This window comes from Cherax quadricarinatus, unplaced genomic scaffold, assembly GCF_038502225.1.
Source record: "Cherax quadricarinatus isolate ZL_2023a unplaced genomic scaffold, ASM3850222v1 Contig1692, whole genome shotgun sequence".
Classification (NCBI taxonomy): Eukaryota; Metazoa; Arthropoda; class Malacostraca; order Decapoda; family Parastacidae; genus Cherax; species Cherax quadricarinatus.
In genome coordinates, this window is record NW_027196718.1 from 60,879 (window position 1) to 80,674 (window position 19,796).

The window sequence follows — 19,796 nt, forward strand, 5'->3', positions numbered from 1 at the left end:
AGTGTCATCAGCAAAGAGCAGCTGTGACAACTCCCACTTTGTGTGTGATTCTTTATCTTTTAACTCCACGCCTCTTGCCAAGACCCTCGCATTTACTTCTCTTACAACCCCATCTATAAATATATTAAACAACCACGGTGACATCACACATCCTTGTCTAAGGCCTACTTTTACTGGGAAAAAATTTCCCTCTTTCCTACATACTCTAACTTGAGCCTCACTATCCTCGTAAAAACTCTTCACTGCTTTCAGTAACCTACCTCCTACACCATACACTTGCAACATCTGCCACATTGCCCCCCTATCCACCCTGTCATACGCCTTTTCCAAATCCATAAATGCCACAAAGACCTCTTTAGCCTTATCTAAATACTGTTCACTTATATGTTTCACTGTAAACACCTGGTCCACACACCCCCTACCTTTCCTAAAGCCTCCTTGTTCATCTGCTATCCTATTCTCCGTCTTACTCTTAATTCTTTCAATTATAACTCTACCATACACTTTACCAGGTACACTCAACAGACTTATCCCCCTATAATTTTTGCACTCTCTTTTATCCCCTTTGCCTTTATACAAAGGAACTATGCATGCTCTCTGCCAATCCCTAGGTACCTTACCCTCTTCCATACATTTATTAAATAATTGCACCAACCACTCCAAAACTATATCCCCACCTGCTTTTAACATTTCTATCTTTATCCCATCAATCCCGGCTGCCTTACCCCCTTTCATTTTACCTACTGCCTCACGAACTTCCCCCACACTCACAACTGGCTCTTCCTCACTCCTACAAGATGTTATTCCTCCTTGCCCTATACACGAAATCACAGCTTCCCTATCTTCATCAACATTTAACAATTCCTCAAAATATTCCCTCCATCTTCCCAATACCTCTAACTCTCCATTTAATAACTCTCCTCTCCTATTTTTAACTGACAAATCCATTTGTTCTCTAGGCTTTCTTAACTTGTTAATCTCACTCCAAAACTTTTTCTTATTTTCAACAAAATTTGTTGATAACATCTCACCCACTCTCTCATTTGCTCTCTTTTTACATTGCTTCACCACTCTCTTAACTTCTCTCTTTTTCTCCATATACTCTTCCCTCCTTGCATCACTTCTACTTTGTAAAAACTTCTCATATGCTAACTTTTTCTCCCTTACTACTCTCTTTACATCATCATTCCACCAATCGCTCCTCTTCCCTCCTGCACCCACTTTCCTGTAACCACAAACTTCTGCTGAACACTCTAACACTACATTTTTAAACCTACCCCATACCTCTTCGACCCCATTGCCTATGCTCTCATTAGCCCATCTATCCTCCAATAGCTGTTTATATCTTACCCTAACTGCCTCCTCTTTTAGTTTATAAACCTTCACCTCTCTCTTCCCTGATGCTTCTATTCTCCTTGTATCCCATCTACCTTTTACTCTCAGTGTAGCTACAACTAGAAAGTGATCTGATATATCTGTGGCCCCTCTATAAACATGTACATCCTGAAGTCTACTCAACAGTCTTTTATCTACCAATACATAATCCAACAAACTACTGTCATTTCGCCCTACATCATATCGTGTATACTTATTTATCCTCTTTTTCTTAAAATATGTATTACCTATAACTAAACCCCTTTCTATACAAAGTTCAATCAAAGGGCTCCCATTATCATTTACACCTGGCACCCCAAACTTACCTACCACACCCTCTCTAAAAGTTTCTCCTACTTTAGCATTCAAGTCCCCTACCACAATTACTCTCTCACTTGGTTCAAAGGCTCCTATACATTCACTTAACATCTCCCAAAATCTAATATATATTATCTAGGTATGTATACTGGTCAGAGAGCCCATCGTAAGTCTGAGTCATCAGTAAACGAGTACGTTGCTAAGTGAGGAGAGGATGTATTAATCATTTATTTGTATACCGGGTACTAGAACACATGAGACCAAACTGTGTATGATGTACTTGTATATGCAATTTTCCTGCCTTCAAAGATGCTGCCTGCCATTACTGTACATCTCAACTCAACTGTTTGGGTTGCCTACCACCTCCTCATGACTGGGAAAATAATGTATGATCAGGTGGGTCCACATAGTGCATCATGAGTAATGCTAGCTCAGTAGAACACGAAAAATGCAACCAGGACTTGCTGTGCCATCACCAGGGTGTGGAACTGACAAGACGATGTCGCATTTGCCCAAAATTTATTACAGTTTCAGGATACTAAGAGTTGGATCTAGCCAAAAAGTACACTTGTGTAGATTTAACATAGAATAACCCCCCCCCCAAAAAAAAAAAAAATGCCAAACAATGCTTAATAAAAACAAACAACTTTATTCCTATAAAGCGCAGTAAAGTATACAATTGACAGTTGAGTAATTGACATGTCTACCCAACAGTCTTTTATCTACCAATACATAGCCCAACAAACTACTACATTACACCCTACATCATATCTTGTATACTTAATTTATCCTCTTTTTCTTAAATATGTATTACCTATAACCAAACCCCTTTCTATACAAAGTTCAATCAAAGGGCCCCCATTATCATTTACACCGGGCACCCCAAACTTACCTACCACACCCTCTCTAAATGTTTCTCCTACTTTAGCATTTAGGTCCCTTACCACAGTTACTCTCTCACTTGGTTCAGAAGTTCCTACATACTCGCTTAACATCTCCCAAAATCTCTCTCTCCTCTCTTCTCCAAGTGCATACACACTTATTATGATCCACTTTTCACATCTGACCCTTATTTTAATCCACATAATCCTTGAATTTATACATTTATATTCCCTCCTCTCCTTCCGTAACTGATCCTTCAACATTATTGCTACTCCTTCCTTCAATCTAGCTCTCTCAGATACTCCTGACTTAATCCCATTTATCTCTCCCCACTGAAACTTGCCTATCCCCTTCAGCTGTTTTGCTTTGCTTAGAGTAGACTCAGGATGTAGTATTAGAAAATGAGACTAATATGGTAGTTATCAGAATGATACAGTTTGCCATATTTGACAACAATATTTGTAACAATTTGGTATATGAATTATGATAAACCATACCCGCCCGTGGTATGGTTTGTTTGCAATCGTGTCATTACGATTTCCTGAGTCATGAATTATGATATTTTGAAATTCATACATGTTGAAACAGACTGGTGACTGTGAACATCAGTATGAATGCTAATATGATTTGGCTCAACAGGGTTGTTAATGATACATCAGACTTAAACATAAATTCTCCAAGTAGAGTTTCAGTCAGATTCTGGTGACTTTTGACAATTTTTTGAAGCCAGTGGGTGAAGAAATTTTTACATCGTCTGAGAAAGTTGAGTTGAACATGTGGTATATCAAAGAGATGCTTATTTCTTATACTGTGTCTGTGTGTTCTGTAGCAGCTTTCCAAAGGAGTTGGGGTACTGGGCTGAGGTTCGTTTTTAGTGTCTGTATATATAGTGCACAGTGGTAAGTATGGATGTGTTGTATGTTCATCTAGCTGGGGCTTTTGAATAGTGGGAGTGTGTTGTCTAGAACTTGATTGGGCGATTAATCTAATAAATACCCATAAATACCCTAAGTGAAGTAAGAATAGATTAGAAAATGTACGTAATGTTGATTAGGAAACAATGAAGCACATTTCTGATGGAATACCGACAGTTTCGGAAATTTTCATGGATGTGTATTGGAAGTTGCTGCTGAATCTCAGGCTGCAGTCAAGATGTATCCCTAAGGATTTTGGCTCGCATGTAGAAAGTCTTGTCAATATTAAGAGTAAGTTTATTGCTTACCATCCAAGTGAAAATCTTTACAACTTCCTTGTTCACTATGTTGTAGAGGACAACATGATCTGGATTATATATGACATATGTTGTGTCCTCTGCAAATAGGACTGGTTTATGTTTCTGGGAAGCATTTTGTGGGTCATTTATGTAGCCTATATTGATAGTTTGTGTTAATGAGGTGGTATCATTGACTGTCAAAGACGTCAGCATGTTGGTGAGGCAGGACTTTACATGAGTGAGAACATGCCCTCTGAAACTATAATGCTCTAGTTTCAGCAGCAAGATATTGTGGTTTAAGTGTCAAATGCTTTTCCTGGATCAATGAAGTGGCCCACTGGACATTCATTATTTTCTAGAGCAAAATAAATTGTGTAGCACCTTAATGATACCAACATTAGAACTTATTCCTGGTCTGTTTAGAAATAAGTGTATATATTCATTTATATATTATCTATAGCTCTGATATCACTTTCCATCTAGATAGTTTTTTATCATCCAGGTAGTTATTCCTATTTAGAATTTTCCTAAACTTTATAGACTATATTTATTCAGGGGTAATAAGATCCAAATAAATATATGATATATGTGCAGTATACTACTGTTGAAGGCATTGCCACTTGCTCACACAAGAAAGCAAAAATGTGTGAAAAGCTAGTGGATAACTCTCAGCAAGCACAAAAGTGACAAATATAGAATAATAAACAACATTAAATACAGCAGAACAAGAGCAGTTATGAAAATCAGAAAAGGACACCCTGGAGGCCCGCTGCCCCACATATCCATCACAGCCTGGTTGATCTGGCACCTGGTGAAGACACTTGTCCAGTTTCCTCTTGAAGGCTTCTACACTTGTCCCATCCGTGTTTCTGATATCTTCTGGTAAGATGAGTAGCCTGGGACCCCGGATGTTGATACAGTGTTCCCTTATTGTGCCCACTGCATCCCTGCTCCTCACTGGGTTTATTTTGCACTTCCTCCGATATCTCTCACTCCAGTGTTATGGCAGTGTGCAGATTTGGGACCAGGCCCTCGAGTACTTTCCAGGTATATATTATCATGTATCTCTCTCTCCTCCGCTCCAATGAGTACATGTTCAAGACTTGAAGGCGTTCCCAGTAATTTAGGTGCTTTACTGGTCCATGTGAGCCGTAAACGATCTTTGTATTTGTTCCAGCTCTGATATTTCTCCTGTTTTGAACGGGGCAGTTAGCACTGAGCAATATTCTAAATGAGAGATAACTAACGATTTGAAGAGTGTCACCACTGACATTATTTCCCTTGTTTTGGAAGTTCTCAATACCCACCCCGTCATCCTCCTGGCTGTCGTGATCTTTGTTTTGTTAGGTTCCTTAAAAGAAAAGTCAGCTGACATTATTATTCCCAGGTCTTTTACGTGTTCCTTTCGTTCTATTTGTGACGCTCTTGAGTTTTGTATATAGTGTTCCTTCTGAGTTCTTCATTCTTTCCATATCTAAGCAGTTGGAACTTATCACCATTGAACGTCATGTTGTTCTCCACTGCCCACTGGAAAACCCTACTTATGTCTTCCTGTAATTTTTCAGTGTCCTCTACCGTAGTGACTTTCATGTTTATTTTAGTGTCATCTGCAAATGATGATACAAAAGTGTGACGAGTATTTTTATCTACGTCTGGTATGAAGATGAGAAACAGCAGAGGTGCTAGGACAGTGCCTTGGGGCACTGAGCTTTTTACCTCGCTGATGCTGGATCTTGCTCTGTTTACTACTACTTTTTGTGTTGTGTGTGTTAGGAACCCGAAAATCCATCTGCCTACCTTCCCCGTAATGCCCATGGCCCTCATTTTGTGCGCTATCACTCCATGATCGCATTTGTCAAACGCCTTTGCAAAATCTGTGTAAATCACATCTGCGTTTTGGTCGTCTTCCAATGCCTCCGTAATTCTGTCATAATGGTTCAGCAGCTGTGACAGGCATGATCATCCTGCTCTAAAACCATGCTGGTTTGGGTTATGCTGGTTGTGCTGGTCCATGAAACTTGTAATCTACCATCTCATCACTCTTTCGAAGATTTTCATGATGTGAGAGGTTAGGGCACTACTGGTCTGTAATTTTTAGCTAGTGCTCTACTGCCTCCCTTAGGCAAAGGAGCTATGTCTGCACTCTTTAAGGCCTCTGGTATTTCACCTAGATCTAAGCTCTTTCTCCAAAGAATACAGAGGGCTTGTGCTGGTGGTACTTTGCAATTCTTTATAAATAGAGCATTCTGTGAATCTGGTCAGGTGGTGAGTGGGTGGGCATGTTATCCATTTCTTTTTCTAAAACTATGGGATTTGTACTAATGTCAGTTAGTTGGTCTGCACGGCCTTCTTCTGGAATGAAAAATATTTCTGCATTTTCTACCTTGCTGTCATTTAGTGGGTTGCTGAACACCGACTCATACTGTTCTTTTAGGATTTCACTCATTTCCTGTTCATCGTCAGTATACGAGTCTCCTCTCAGTAGTGGTCGAATTCTACAGGTAGTTGCTCATGTCTGATTCCCAGGGTATGTCTGATAGCTCTTGGTTTATTTTTGCAGTCAATTCTATGGTTGTTAAAATTAAACTTACTGAACATCCCATCTCTAACTTAAGTGATGCAGTTTCCTATCCCTGAGTTTGAACCTCTATGATGTTAAGATCAGAGTAAATAGTTTTGGAAACTGTTATGTCTCTTATCAGTTCCTCACTGTTTGTGAATATCAAATCCAGGGTATTTTCATTTCTGGTGGGATCAATTACCTGTTGGTTTAATGAGTACTTTTCATAAAGCCTCATTAGTTCTCTGGTATGTGCCTGTTGAGCCAGGGTGCTTCCTGGAGATATTTCTGGTATAACATTACGTTGTGCCATCTTCCATTTTACATGAGGGAGATTAAAATCTCCAAGGAGTAAAATATTTGGTGTAGGATTTTCTAGCCTATCCAGATAGCTATCTATCTTACTTAACTGATCTGTGAATTCCTCAGCAGATGATGAAAGTATTTTCTTTTTAGGGATTTTCTTTCTTCGTGGGTCACCCTGCCTCGGTGGGAGATGGCCAACTTTGAAAAAAAAAAAAAAAGTGAGCTCAGGTTAGAGTATGTAGGAGTGAGGGAGATTATTTCCCAGTAAAAGTAGGCCTTAAACAAGGATGTGTGATGTCACCATGGTTGTTCAATATATTCACAGATGGAGTTGTAAGAGAAGTGAATGCAAGGGTCTTGGCAAGAGGTGTGGAGTTAAAAGATAAAGAATCAAACACAAAGTGGGAGTTGTCACAGCTGCTCTTTGCTGATGACACTGTGCTTTTGGGAGATTCTGAGGAGAAGTTGCAGAGGTTGGTGGATGAATTTGGTAGGGTAAGTAAAAGTAAAAGGGATGTGTAATGTCACCATGGTTGTTTAATATATTTATAGATGGGGTTGTAAAAGAAGTAATGGGGAATCAAATTTAAAATGGGAATTGACACAGTTACTTTTTGCTGATGATACTGTGCTTATGGGAGATTCTAAAGAAAAATTGCAAAGGTTAGTGGATGAGTTTGAGAATGTGTGTAAAGGTAGAAAGTTGAAAGTGAACATAGAAAAGAGTAAGGTGATGAGGGTATCAAATGATTTAGATAAAGAAAAATTGGATATCAAATTGGGGAGGAGGAGTATGGAAGAAGTGAATGTTTTCAGATACTTGGGAGTTGACGTGTCGGCGGATGGATTTATGAAGGATGAGGTTAATCATAGAATTGATGAGGGAAAAAAGGTGAGTGGTGCGTTGAGGTATATGTGGAGTCAAAAAACGTTATCTATGGAGGCAAAGAAGGGAATGTATGAAAGTATAGTAGTACCAACACTCTTATATGGATGTGAAGCTTGGGTGGTAAATGCAGCAGCGAGGAGACGGTTGGAGGCAGTGGAGATGTCCTGTCTAAGGGCAATGTGTGGTGTAAATATTATGCAGAAAATTCGGAGTGTGGAAATTAGGAGAAGGTGTGGAGTTAATAAAAGCATTAGTCAGAGGGCAGAAGAGGGGTTGTTGAGGTGGTTTGGTCATTTAGAGAGAATGGATCAAAGTAGAATGACATGGAAAGCATATAAATCTATAGGGGAAGGAAAGAGGGGTAGGGGTCGTCCTCGAAAGGGTTGGAAAGAGGGGGTAAAGGAGGTTTTGTGGGTGAGGGGCTTGGACTTCCAGCAAGCGTGCATGAGCGTGTTAGATAGGAGTGAATGGAGACGAATGATACTTGGGACCTGACGATCTGTTGGAGTGTGAGCAGGGTAATATTTAGTGAAGGGATTCAGGGAAACCGGTTATTTTCATATAGTCGGACTTGAGTCCTGGAAATGGGAAGTACAATGCCTGCACTTTAAAGGAGGGGTTTGGGATATTGGCAGTTTGGAGGGATATGTTGTGTATCTCTATACGTATATGCTTCTAAACTGTTGTATTCTGAGCACCTCTGCAAAAGCAGTGATAATGTGTGAGTGTGGTGAAAGTGTTGAATGATGATGAAAGTATTTTCTTTTTGGGGATTTTCTTTCTTTTTTTTTTGGGTCACCCTGCCTCGGTGGGAGACGACCGACTTGTTGAAAAAAAAAAAAAAAAAAAAAAAAAGTAAAAGAAGAAAATTAAAAGTGAATATAGGAAAGAGTAAGGTTATGAGGATAAAAAGATTAGGTGACGAAAGACTGGATATCAGATTGGAGGGAGAGAGTATGGAGGAGGTGAATGTATTCAGATATTTAGGAGTGAATGTGTCAGCAGATGGGTCTATGAAGGATAAAGTGATTCATAGAATTGACGAGGGGAAAAAGTGAGTGGTGCACTGGGGAGTCTTTTTAGATAAAGTACTTTGTCCTTGGAAGCAAAGAAGGGAATGTATGAGAGTATAATTATACGAACACTCTTGTATGGGTGTGAAGCATGGGCGATGAATGTTGCAACGAGAAGAAGGCTGGAGGCAGTGGAGATGTCATGTCTGAGGGCAATGTGTGGTGTGAATATAAAGCAGAGAATTCGTAATTTGGAAATTAGGAGGAGGTGTTGAGGATTACCAAAGACTATTATCCAGAGGGCTATCAGTCTGTGAGTGGTTCAGGAAGGCGGGGGAGGGGTCGGCCTAGGAAAGGTTGGTGGGAGGGGGTCACGGAGGTCTGGTGTGCGAGAGGCTTGGACTTCCAGCAGGCATGCGTGAGCGTGTTTGATAGGAGTGAATGGAGACAAATGGTTTTTAATACTTGACGTGCTGTTGGAGTGTGAGCAAAGTAACATTTATGAAGGGATTCAGGGAAAGTTGCATGCTGGACTCGAGTCCTGGAGATGGGAAGTACAGTGCCTGCACTCTGAAGGAGGGGTGTTAATGTTTCAGTTTTAAAAACTGTAGTGTAAAGCACCCTTCTGGCAAGACAGTGATGGAGTGAATGATGATGGAAGTTTTTCTTTTTCGGGCCACCCTGCCTTGGTGGGAAGCGGCCGATGTGTTAATAAAAAAATAAAATAAAAGAATGAAAATGATGCTATAAATAAAATCCATTTACAAGTAAACTTAGCAGACACATACCATTTACTGAAGACACTCTGGCAGACCCTTAGAGCATCTTGCAAACTGGCATCAGAGCACAAAATAATAAGAACATAAGAATGGAGGAACATTGCAGAAGGCCTACTGGCCCATACAAGGCAGGTCCTTATCAAAACGGCCTTACCCATTAATTTACTGTTGATCTTCTTCTTCTTTCAACAAACCGGCCGTATCCCACCGAGGCAGGGTGGCCCAAAAAGAAAAACAAAAGTTTCTCTTTTCAAATTTAGTAATTTATACAGGAGAAGGGGTTACTAGCCCCTTGCTCCCGGCATTTTAGTCGCCTCTTACAACACGCATGGCTTACGGAGGAAGAATTCTGTTCCACTTCCCCATGGAGATAAGAGGAAATAAACAAGAACAAGAACTAGAAAGAAAATAGCAGAAAACCCAGAGGGGTGTGTATATATATGCTTGTACATGTATGTGTAGTGTGACCTAAGTGTAAGTAGAAGTAGCAACACGTACCTGAAATCTTGCATGTTTATGAGACAAAAAAACAACAATCCTACCATCATGTAAAACAATTACAGGCTTTCGTTTTACAATCACTTGGCAGGACGGTAGTACCTCCCTGGGCGGTTGCTGTCTACCAACCTACTACCTAGGTTTACTGTTGATACTTGCATAAATTACACGTGAACTTTTTAAAAACTTTTATTATGATACACTTCGCTGACCAGAAGCTCTTTCAATCCAATATACATAGTTGGGATTTTTTTAAATACAGTGGACCCCCAGTTTACGATATTTTTTCATTCCAGAAGTATGTTCAGGTGCCAGTACTGACCGAATTTGTTCCCATAAGGAATATTGTGAATTAGATTAGTCCATTTCAGACCCCCAAACATACACGTGCAAACGCACTTACATAATTGGTCGCATTGGGAGGTGATCGTAAAGCTGGGGTCCACTGTATTGGCAGTCCCCACAGAGGTAGAGCAACCCCCCCTGCCCCCCCAAAAAAAAAATCACCATCACTCATTCAAACAGCTGTTTTACCAGAAATATGTACACATAAAATACCTCTTTGAACTGCAACACGTGCAATTTTGAAAATTATTAGGATACATTGCACTTACCAGTTTTTTTTTTTTTTCGAGTCCAATGCACAAGTATGATAATGGTAAACAATACCAACAGGTTGGTAAGTGAGACACACGTACAACAGTTAGGTATCTTTATTCGAATGAAGAAGTTTACTGTGTAGGTGAAACGTTTCAGAATAAAGATACCAAACTGTTCTATGTAACTGATACATGCCAATGAACATTCATTTTGCTTTTTAACACACTGGCCATATCCCACCATGGCTGGGTAGTCCAAAAAAGAAGAAACACTTTTACCATCACTCGTCCATCACTCTCTTGCCAGAGGGGCAATGATACTACAGTTCAAAACTGCAAATATCCCCACTCCTCCTTCAGAGTGCAGGCACTGTACTTCCCATCTCCAGGACTTAAGTTCGGCTAACTGGGGTCCCTGAATCCCTTCATGAATGTTACTTTACTAGCTGTCCATAGCACGTCATCATAAAATAGGTAGTAGGTTGGTAGACAGCAACCACCCAGGGAAGTACTACCGTCCTGCCAGATGACTGTGAAACAAAAACCTGTAACTGTTTTGCATGATGGTAGGATTGCTGGTTTCTTTTTCTGTCTCATAAACACGCTAAGATAACAGGGATATCTTGCTACTCCTACTTACACTTTGGTCACACTTCACAGACACGCACATGCATATATATATATACATACATCTAGGTTTTTCTCCTTTTTCTAAATAGCTCTTGTTCTTTTTTATTTCTTCTATTGTCCATGGGGAAGTGGAAAAGAATCTTTCCTCCGTAAGCCATGCGTGTCGTATGAGGCGACTAAAATGCCGGGAGCAATGGGCTAGTAACCCCTTCTCCTGTATACAATTACTAAAAAAGAGAAGAAGAAAAACTTTATAAAACTGGGTTGCTTAAATGTGCGTGGATGTAGTGCGGATGACAAGAAACAGATGATTGCTGATGTTATGAATGAAAAGAAGTTGGATGTCCTGGCCCTAAGCGAAACAAAGCTGAAGGGGGTAGGAGAGTTTCAGTGGGGGGAAATAAATGGGATTAAATCTGGAGTATCTGAGAGAGTTAGAGCAAAGGAAGGGGTAGCAGTAATGTTAAATGATCAGTTATGGAAGGAGAAAAGAGAATATGAATGTGTAAATTCAAGAATTATGTGGATTAAAGTAAAGGTTGGATGCGAGAAGTGGGTCATAATAAGCGTGTATGCACCTGGAGAAGAGAGGAATGCAGAGGAGAGAGAGAGATTTTGGGAGATGTTAAGTGAATGTATAGGAGCCTTTGAACCAAGTGAGAGAGTAATTGTGGTAGGGGACTTGAATGCTAAAGTAGGAGAAACTTTTAGAGAGGGTGTGGTAGGTAAGTTTGGGGTGCCAGGTGTAAATGATAATGGGAGCCCTTTGATTGAACTTTGTATAGAAAGGGGTTTAGTTATAGGTAATACATATTTTAAGAAAAAGAGGATAAATAAGTATACACGATATGATGTAGGGCGAAATGACAGTAGTTTGTTGGATTATGTATTGGTAGATAAAAGACTGTTGAGTAGACTTCAGGATGTACATGTTTATAGAGGGGCCACAGATATATCAGATCACTTTCTAGTTGTAGCTACACTGAGAGTAAAAGGTAGATGGGATACAAGGAGAATAGAAGCATCAGGGAAGAGAGAGGTGAAGGTTTATAAACTAAAAGAGGAGGCAGTTAGGGTAAGATATAAACAGCTATTGGAGGATAGATGGGCTAATGAGAGCATAGGCAATGGGGTCGAAGAGGTATGGGGTAGGTTTAAAAATGTAGTGTTAGAGTGTTCAGCAGAAGTTTGTGGTTACAGGAAAGTGGGTGCAGGAGGGAAGAGGAGCGATTGGTGGAATGATGATGTAAAGAGAGTAGTAAGGGAGAAAAAGTTAGCATATGAGAAGTTTTTACAAAGTAGAAGTGATGCAAGGAGGGAAGAGTATATGGAGAAAAAGAGAGAAGTTAAGAGAGTGGTGAAGCAATGTAAAAAGAGAGCAAATGAGAGAGTGGGTGAGATGTTATCAACAAATTTTGTTGAAAATAAGAAAAAGTTTTGGAGTGAGATTAACAAGTTAAGAAAGCCTAGAGAACAAATGGATTTGTCAGTTAAAAATAGGAGAGGAGAGTTATTAAATGGAGAGTTAGAGGTATTGGGAAGATGGAAGGAATATTTTGAGGAATTGTTAAATGTTGATGAAGATAGGGAAGCTGTGATTTCGTGTATAGGGCAAGGAGGAATAACATCTTGTAGGAGTGAGGAAGAGCCAGTTGTGAGTGTGGGGGAAGTTCGTGAGGCAGTAGGTAAAATGAAAGGGGGTAAGGCAGCCGGGATTGATGGGATAAAGATAGAAATGTTAAAAGCAGGTGGGGATATAGTTTTGGAGTGGTTGGTGCAATTATTTAATAAATGTATGGAAGAGGGTAAGGTACCTAGGGATTGGCAGAGAGCATGCATAGTTCCTTTGTATAAAGGCAAAGGGGATAAAAGAGAGTGCAAAAATTATAGGGGGATAAGTCTGTTGAGTGTACCTGGTAAAGTGTATGGTAGAGTTATAATTGAAAGAATTAAGAGTAAGACGGAGAATAGGATAGCAGATGAACAAGGAGGCTTTAGGAAAGGTAGGGGGTGTGTGGACCAGGTGTTTACAGTGAAACATATAAGTGAACAGTATTTAGATAAGGCTAAAGAGGTCTTTGTGGCATTTATGGATTTGGAAAAGGCGTATGACAGGGTGGATAGGGGGGCAATGTGGCAGATGTTGCAAGTGTATGGTGTAGGAGGTAGGTTACTGAAAGCAGTGAAGAGTTTTTACGAGGATAGTGAGGCTCAAGTTAGAGTATGTAGGAAAGAGGGAAATTTTTTCCCAGTAAAAGTAGGCCTTAGACAAGGATGTGTGATGTCACCGTGGTTGTTTAATATATTTATAGATGGGGTTGTAAGAGAAGTAAATGCGAGGGTCTTGGCAAGAGGCGTGGAGTTAAAAGATAAAGAATCACACACAAAGTGGGAGTTGTCACAGCTGCTCTTTGCTGATGACACTGTGCTCTTGGGAGATTCTGAAGAGAAGTTGCAGAGATTGGTGGATGAATTTGGTAGGGTGTGCAAAAGAAGAAAATTAAAGGTGAATACAGGAAAGAGTAAGGTTATGAGGATAACAAAAAGATTAGGTGATGAAAGATTGAATATCAGATTGGAGGGAGAGAGTATGGAGGAGGTGAACGTATTCAGATATTTGGGAGTGGACGTGTCAGCGGATGGGTCTATGAAAGATGAGGTGAATCATAGAATTGATGAGGGAAAAAGAGTGAGTGGTGCACTTAGGAGTCTGTGGAGACAAAGAACTTTGTCCTTGGAGGCAAAGAGGGGAATGTATGAGAGTATAGTTTTACCAACGCTCTTATATGGGTGTGAAGCGTGGGTGATGAATGTTGCAGCGAGGAGAAGGCTGGAGGCAGTGGAGATGTCATGTCTGAGGGCAATGTGTGGTGTGAATATAATGCAGAGAATTCGTAGTTTGGAAGTTAGGAGGAGGTGCGGGATTACCAAAACTGTTGTCCAGAGGGCTGAGGAAGGGTTGTTGAGGTGGTTCGGACATGTAGAGAGAATGGAGCGAAACAGAATGACTTCAAGAGTGTATCAGTCTGTAGTGGAAGGAAGGCGGGGTAGGGGTCGGCCTAGGAAGGGTTGGAGGGAGGGGGTAAAGGAGGTTTTGTGTGCGAGGGGCTTGGACTTCCAGCAGGCATGCGTGAGCGTGTTTGATAGGAGTGAATGGAGACAAATGGTTTTTAATACTTGACGTGCTGTTGGAGTGTGAGCAAAGTAACATTTATGAAGGGATTCAGGGAAACCGGCAGGCCGGACTTGAGTCCTGGAGATGGGAAGTACAGTGCCTGCACTCTGAAGGAGGGGTGTTAATGTTGCAGTTTAAAAACTGTAGTGTAAAGCACCCTTCTGGCAAGACAGTGATGGAGTGAATGATGGTGAAAGTTTTTCTTTTTCGGGCCACCCTGCCTTGGTGGGAATCGGCCGGTGTGATAATAAGGTCATGCAGTTAGAAATTAAAAATTTCTAGAAACCTATTCAATATGTAATGAAGAAAGACTTATTCAATATGTAATGAAGAAACAGACATACTTATTCAATATGTATATCACTTTTGGTAAGCTTTATGGCTTGACCTTATGCAGTGTCTTATAAATTAGGTTCACTGATCTTTAATAAATGAACTCTTTTGGCAGTATCCTTAAAAGTCTTACACAAGCATCTCAATCCTATACACATGAATTTACCTGTAACACTCAAAATATTACACTGGGAATTGCATACTTACACATAAATTAGCAGCTATAGTAGTAATTAAATCAGAAAATAAATTGATCAACATTTCACAGACAATCTATTGAATTTTATAAATTCATAAATATGAACCATCAAGAGTTATGTATCTGGTATGTAAATACAATACCTAAGTTCACTTACTTTCTAGCAATTTTTCTAGCATGAGGATTTTTTCTGCACCTGGACGTTCTAACTCTTGCAACACGTACACATGAGCAAAGTCAATGGGATTCTTGGTCTCCTTTGTGTTAAACAGCACTACAGCCGACAGATCGTGATCACTCGAGACAACCTTCCGCATCAAAGTAGCATGAGCTGCCTATGGAAAAATATGTTTGTTGAACATAACTGGCAGGTTCATCAAGAAAGAGGGAGCAATATAAGTGGTGCTAAGCATCAAGAAAGCTTTTCTTTTTCTTTTTAACAAGCCATCCGTCTTCCACCGAGGCAGGGTGATCTAAAAAAAAAAAAGAAACACTTTCACCACCATTCAACACTTACACCATCATTTTAAATTTTGTATTGACTTCAAGAAAATAAAAAAAAAATTATTTAGATAAACATGCATCAAAAAAAATCTGAACAAGAGTTGGTCCTCAGTAGCTGTTCAAATGCATAAATCAAGTTACTACATCACCTTTAGGATCTGGGACTAATGATAGAGGTAGCACTTTTAATGTGCCTGGAGGGAATAATGTTAACTGAAATATTTTGGAATGGATGGTGCAGCAGGTAACCTATGAGGCAATGAGTGAAAAAGTACAAACTGAAGGACTGAGATGGATGAAGTAAAACTTCCTATGCTAAAGGAAATGTTTTAAGAATAAAATCAAAATATTAGTAGTTAGTATGCTCAACAATGGGAGGAAAAGCATAGACAATAATGATAAGTGAGAAGATATAATTATTTGTAGGAAGCAAAGCGACAAATTAACAATATTAAATGTACAGTAGGACCCCTGTATCTGCGGGGGATACATTCCGAGTACCTGCTGTGGATACCAAAACTGTAGATAGTAGCAAACCCTATATGAAAGTCCTATACATATCTATTATAAAGTTTAACTGATAATTTATGCATAATAAGTGGAGAATTATCACTTTTTCATTGATGGGAAATACTTCACAGTTTCTCTTAGGTTTTGAAGAACTGCCAGCTTTTCTACTTTTGTGCTTTGCGGCCATTATTATGCAAAAATAAGGAGGTATTTTTGGGCCTCAGTATACCATGGATAACTGAAACCACGGATACTGAATCAGGATCTACGTACTTCCAAAATAAAAGAAATTTAAGAGTTATGAAAACTTAAGAATGTCACACCAAAGGGAATAAAAATAAACAAGATGGAAGGGAAAAGGCGTGGAAGAGGCAAGAAAGCATCTGATGTAAGCGAATAAGACAGGCTGCAAATTAAAAATAAGTACATGTATATATTGTACATGTTCAACTGGTATGAGAATTATAATATTTATACTTGACAAGTATGAAAAAAAGTGAGATAGAAAGCATTAATGCTCAGGTTAAAGAAATGGAGGTTATAAATGTATATAATCTATGTTGTTCATGCCTTTACCAATGGAACTATCAATATACAATTATATGAGGTGTCACGTAGCTCGAGTGCTAGCACATTCAGCTGGGTGTTAGTCGACTAATATGGGCTGGATCCTGGGGACAAAACTGACCTAATTTGCCTGAAGTGCTCTATATAAAGTCCCTTGTTATGCAAAGTAGTATGTCACTGATGTCAGCTAGGCCTGTATACCTTGTACATGTACTTTTACAAATAAAGATTATTATTATTATATGGTAAAAAAAGAACCAAGGCATTTTATAAAAGCTCAGATTAAAGTGCCAGATAGGAATTATGTATGTACTTATAGTTTTGTACTGATTATACTGTGCTATGAACAAAACATTTACTTCTCATCTGTGTTTTCTTCAACCAAAACTGACATTAGTATCTGATATCGCAATCTCCTTTTCCTACATTACAGCTAAAACTCACCAGTTAGGAAACCGGGATCATCTCAATGTTTCTTTTTTATTTAATTCTTCTTGTCAGGTTAGGGACTCATGATGTGGTTCACTGATGTTTAACTTTCAAGACCATCACTTCATAACATACTCTTAGTAAAACAATAAGAAATAAACAAGACTAAGGAATGGTATTATTTGTTACATGTGAGTAATCTGTATATCTTATGCAAAGATATTAAATAAGGAAAAAATTAAAAACAAAATGCAATCAAAAGAGTTCACTGAAAAAATCCAAGGAGAAATGTTTGAAGTGATTCATAGAAAAAGTTGATTATAAGTGAACTGAATAAGGTGGCACATAAATACACTATAGAAAAACTTACTCTGACAGCTCGCTTAAACGGTGGTTCCTCGTCTTCTGGAGCATCACTTGGAGCCTCAAACATCTCTTTGGCAGTGTCAATCAGGAATATAGAAGCTGTGCGGCCTCCAAAGTCCCATGAACTCTCCCCATTTTCATCCTCCCCTTCCTCACCTTCATCTCCAGTACCATCAAATTTCCACTCATCCATTTTCAACAGCTATCTCTAAAAAATTAAATAAACATTTGTAAAAATAAAAAAATCTTCCTAATTTTGAAGACGAGGTACCTGTACTTAACCGAAATTCCATTAACCCATGTGATTAGGTCCATTTGATCCAAATGTGTGCCCCAGGTACTGATTTTTGTTAAGGGTATGCCTGTTAAAGAATGAAAAATTGAAATATACTATATGGCAACAATGCTTATGAAACTTTTAAAAAAATCATAAAAATAATCAGCTTTAATGTCATCTTACATCAATTAAAATGAAGGTTCGCCCTAGTACAGTACTGTGTATTACAGTCGAGTCAAAATGCATGGGAAAGTCTCATTCCACTGTCCCTGTTCACCCAGTAGTACACACCTAAGTAAGTTTACTTGTAAGTAAGAAAGTAACTAAGTTTATTTAGTCACAGCTACACAAGTAATTATCATACACAGTGTAAATTACCTAGAATAACCCCCCCGGTGGTCTGGTGGCTAAAACTCCCGCTTCACACAAGGAGGGCCCGGGTTCAATTCCCGGCGGGTGGAAATTCCGACACGTTTCCTTACACCTATTGTCCTGTTCACCTAGCAGCAAATAGGTACCTGGGTGTTAGTCGACTGGTGTGGGTCGCATCCTGGGGGACAAGATTAAGGACCCCAATGGAAATAAGTTAGACAGTCTTCGATGACGCACTGACTTTCTTGGGTTATCCTGGGTGGCTAACCCTCCGGGGTTAAAAATCCGAATGAAATCTTATCTTATCTTAAAAAAAGTCAAAGCAACTTATTTCCATGAGGAAGACCAATTTAGTTAATAGTCTATGACTAATTTTTAAGTAGTCTTTAAACTTGAGGATTAGTGTGTTAGAAATGCATTAAGCAAATTTAATTTGGTACAGGTACAAGTAAGTACAGTGCTGCTCACACCAACTTCAAGGTTGAGGGACTGATTACCTCATCTTCTGTATATAGTTCTACTGTCTTCAAGTTATGTCCTAGAATCTGTATTGATAAAGCCACTGGATGGAGAAACGTCTACAATAAAGATAACCGGATGTTGCACATGTGTCTCAGTTTTCATCAAAATAATAAGAAATAAGCCACAGTAACGTGTAAATTACCTTGGAAAACCAAAAACTTTGTGTCTACCAGTGTTTCATTACATATAAACTATATTATTTTTGTGCCATATAAAGAAAAATTTGTATTTTGTGAAAATACACCAGGCTCAACCATCACTAATTCTCTACTTAAGTCACGCTACAGAACATACATCAACACAAAAAGACCGATAAAGCTAATATATTTCTTCACAACAAATGGAAAAAACCATTTCAGAATAAAAGACATTACAAATAACATTAAAATTACTGGAAAGTTACTGAGGAATGTGTCAGGAGGCTCCAGTGTTAACACTCACAAACCTTCAACTCTACACTAAAATATTAACTAGCATTTCTAATAAATTTCCAACACAATAATCAATATATTTACTCAAATAATTCTACCTATTATTCACTAATTATTGCGATTTTTGCAATGATTTTTTCTCCAAAAACCTGCGTACATTTTCTCGAAGTGTTGATAGTTTCCCCACAAATCTTCTGTTTACGTCGGTTATCAACCAGAAAAGATGGAATTATATATTTTATTTTGGGTTTGTAATTAAGATGAAATTATAATAATGCTCTTTTATAGTAACTTATGCAGAAAATAATATAGCATTAACCGATATAACCAATGTGGATTATTGCCACTGGGCGTCCGAAATGCCCAGGCATGATAATAGGCTTTCTTTGTACTTAAATCAAAATTGTAATTACACATAGTAACCTTTGCAAAGAAATAAAATCTTTATTCTTGCCTTACTTGAGTTTAATCCAAGGAGTACCCTAATGAGGGTGAAGTTTTAACTGTAGTGGGTGATAAGATAAGATTTCGTTCGGATTTTTAACCCCGGAGGGTTAGCCACCCAGGATACCCCAAGAAAGTCAGTGCGTCATAAGAACATAAGAACATAACGAAGGAACACTGAAGAAGGCCTACTGGCCCATGCGAGGCAGGTCCAAGTCTCCTACCGGCTTAAGCCAATGCACCCAACCTAGTCAGGTCAGGTCACATTGACTTAAGGGAGGAACACGGCAACCGACCTGGTAGCACAAGCTATCAGGTCTAACTCACACCCACCCACATCTACTCATGTATTTATCCAACCTATTTTTAAAGCTACACAACGTTCTGGCCTCTATAACGGTACTTGGGAGTTTGTTCCACTCATCCACAACTCTATTACCAAACCAGTACTTTCCTATATCCTTCCTGAATCTGAATTTTTCCAACTTAAAACCATTGCTGCGAGTCCTGTCTAGGCTAGATATTTTCAGCACACTATTTACATCCCCTTTATTTATTCCTGTCTTCCATTTATACACCTCAATCATATCCCCCCTAATTCTACGT

General features: G+C 39.1%; 1 protein-coding gene across 1 annotated transcript in view; it reads right to left on the reverse strand.

Moving 5' to 3' along the window:
* The window catches only part of LOC138851702 (X-ray repair cross-complementing protein 6-like), a 69,805-nt gene extending 50,788 nt beyond the window's left edge, over positions 1 to 19,017 (reverse strand). Inside the window, exons 1-4 of the mRNA XM_070081103.1 lie at positions 18,904 to 19,017; positions 17,149 to 17,352; positions 14,922 to 15,103; positions 9,344 to 9,448 (exon numbers count right to left, since the gene is read on the reverse strand). Of these exons, the coding sequence (XP_069937204.1) occupies positions 9,344 to 9,448; positions 14,922 to 15,103; positions 17,149 to 17,337 (476 nt within the window). The 5' untranslated portion in view covers positions 17,338 to 17,352; positions 18,904 to 19,017. The remainder of the gene's footprint in view (positions 1 to 9,343; positions 9,449 to 14,921; positions 15,104 to 17,148; positions 17,353 to 18,903) is intronic.
* Positions 19,018 to 19,796: the final 779 nt, after the last annotated feature.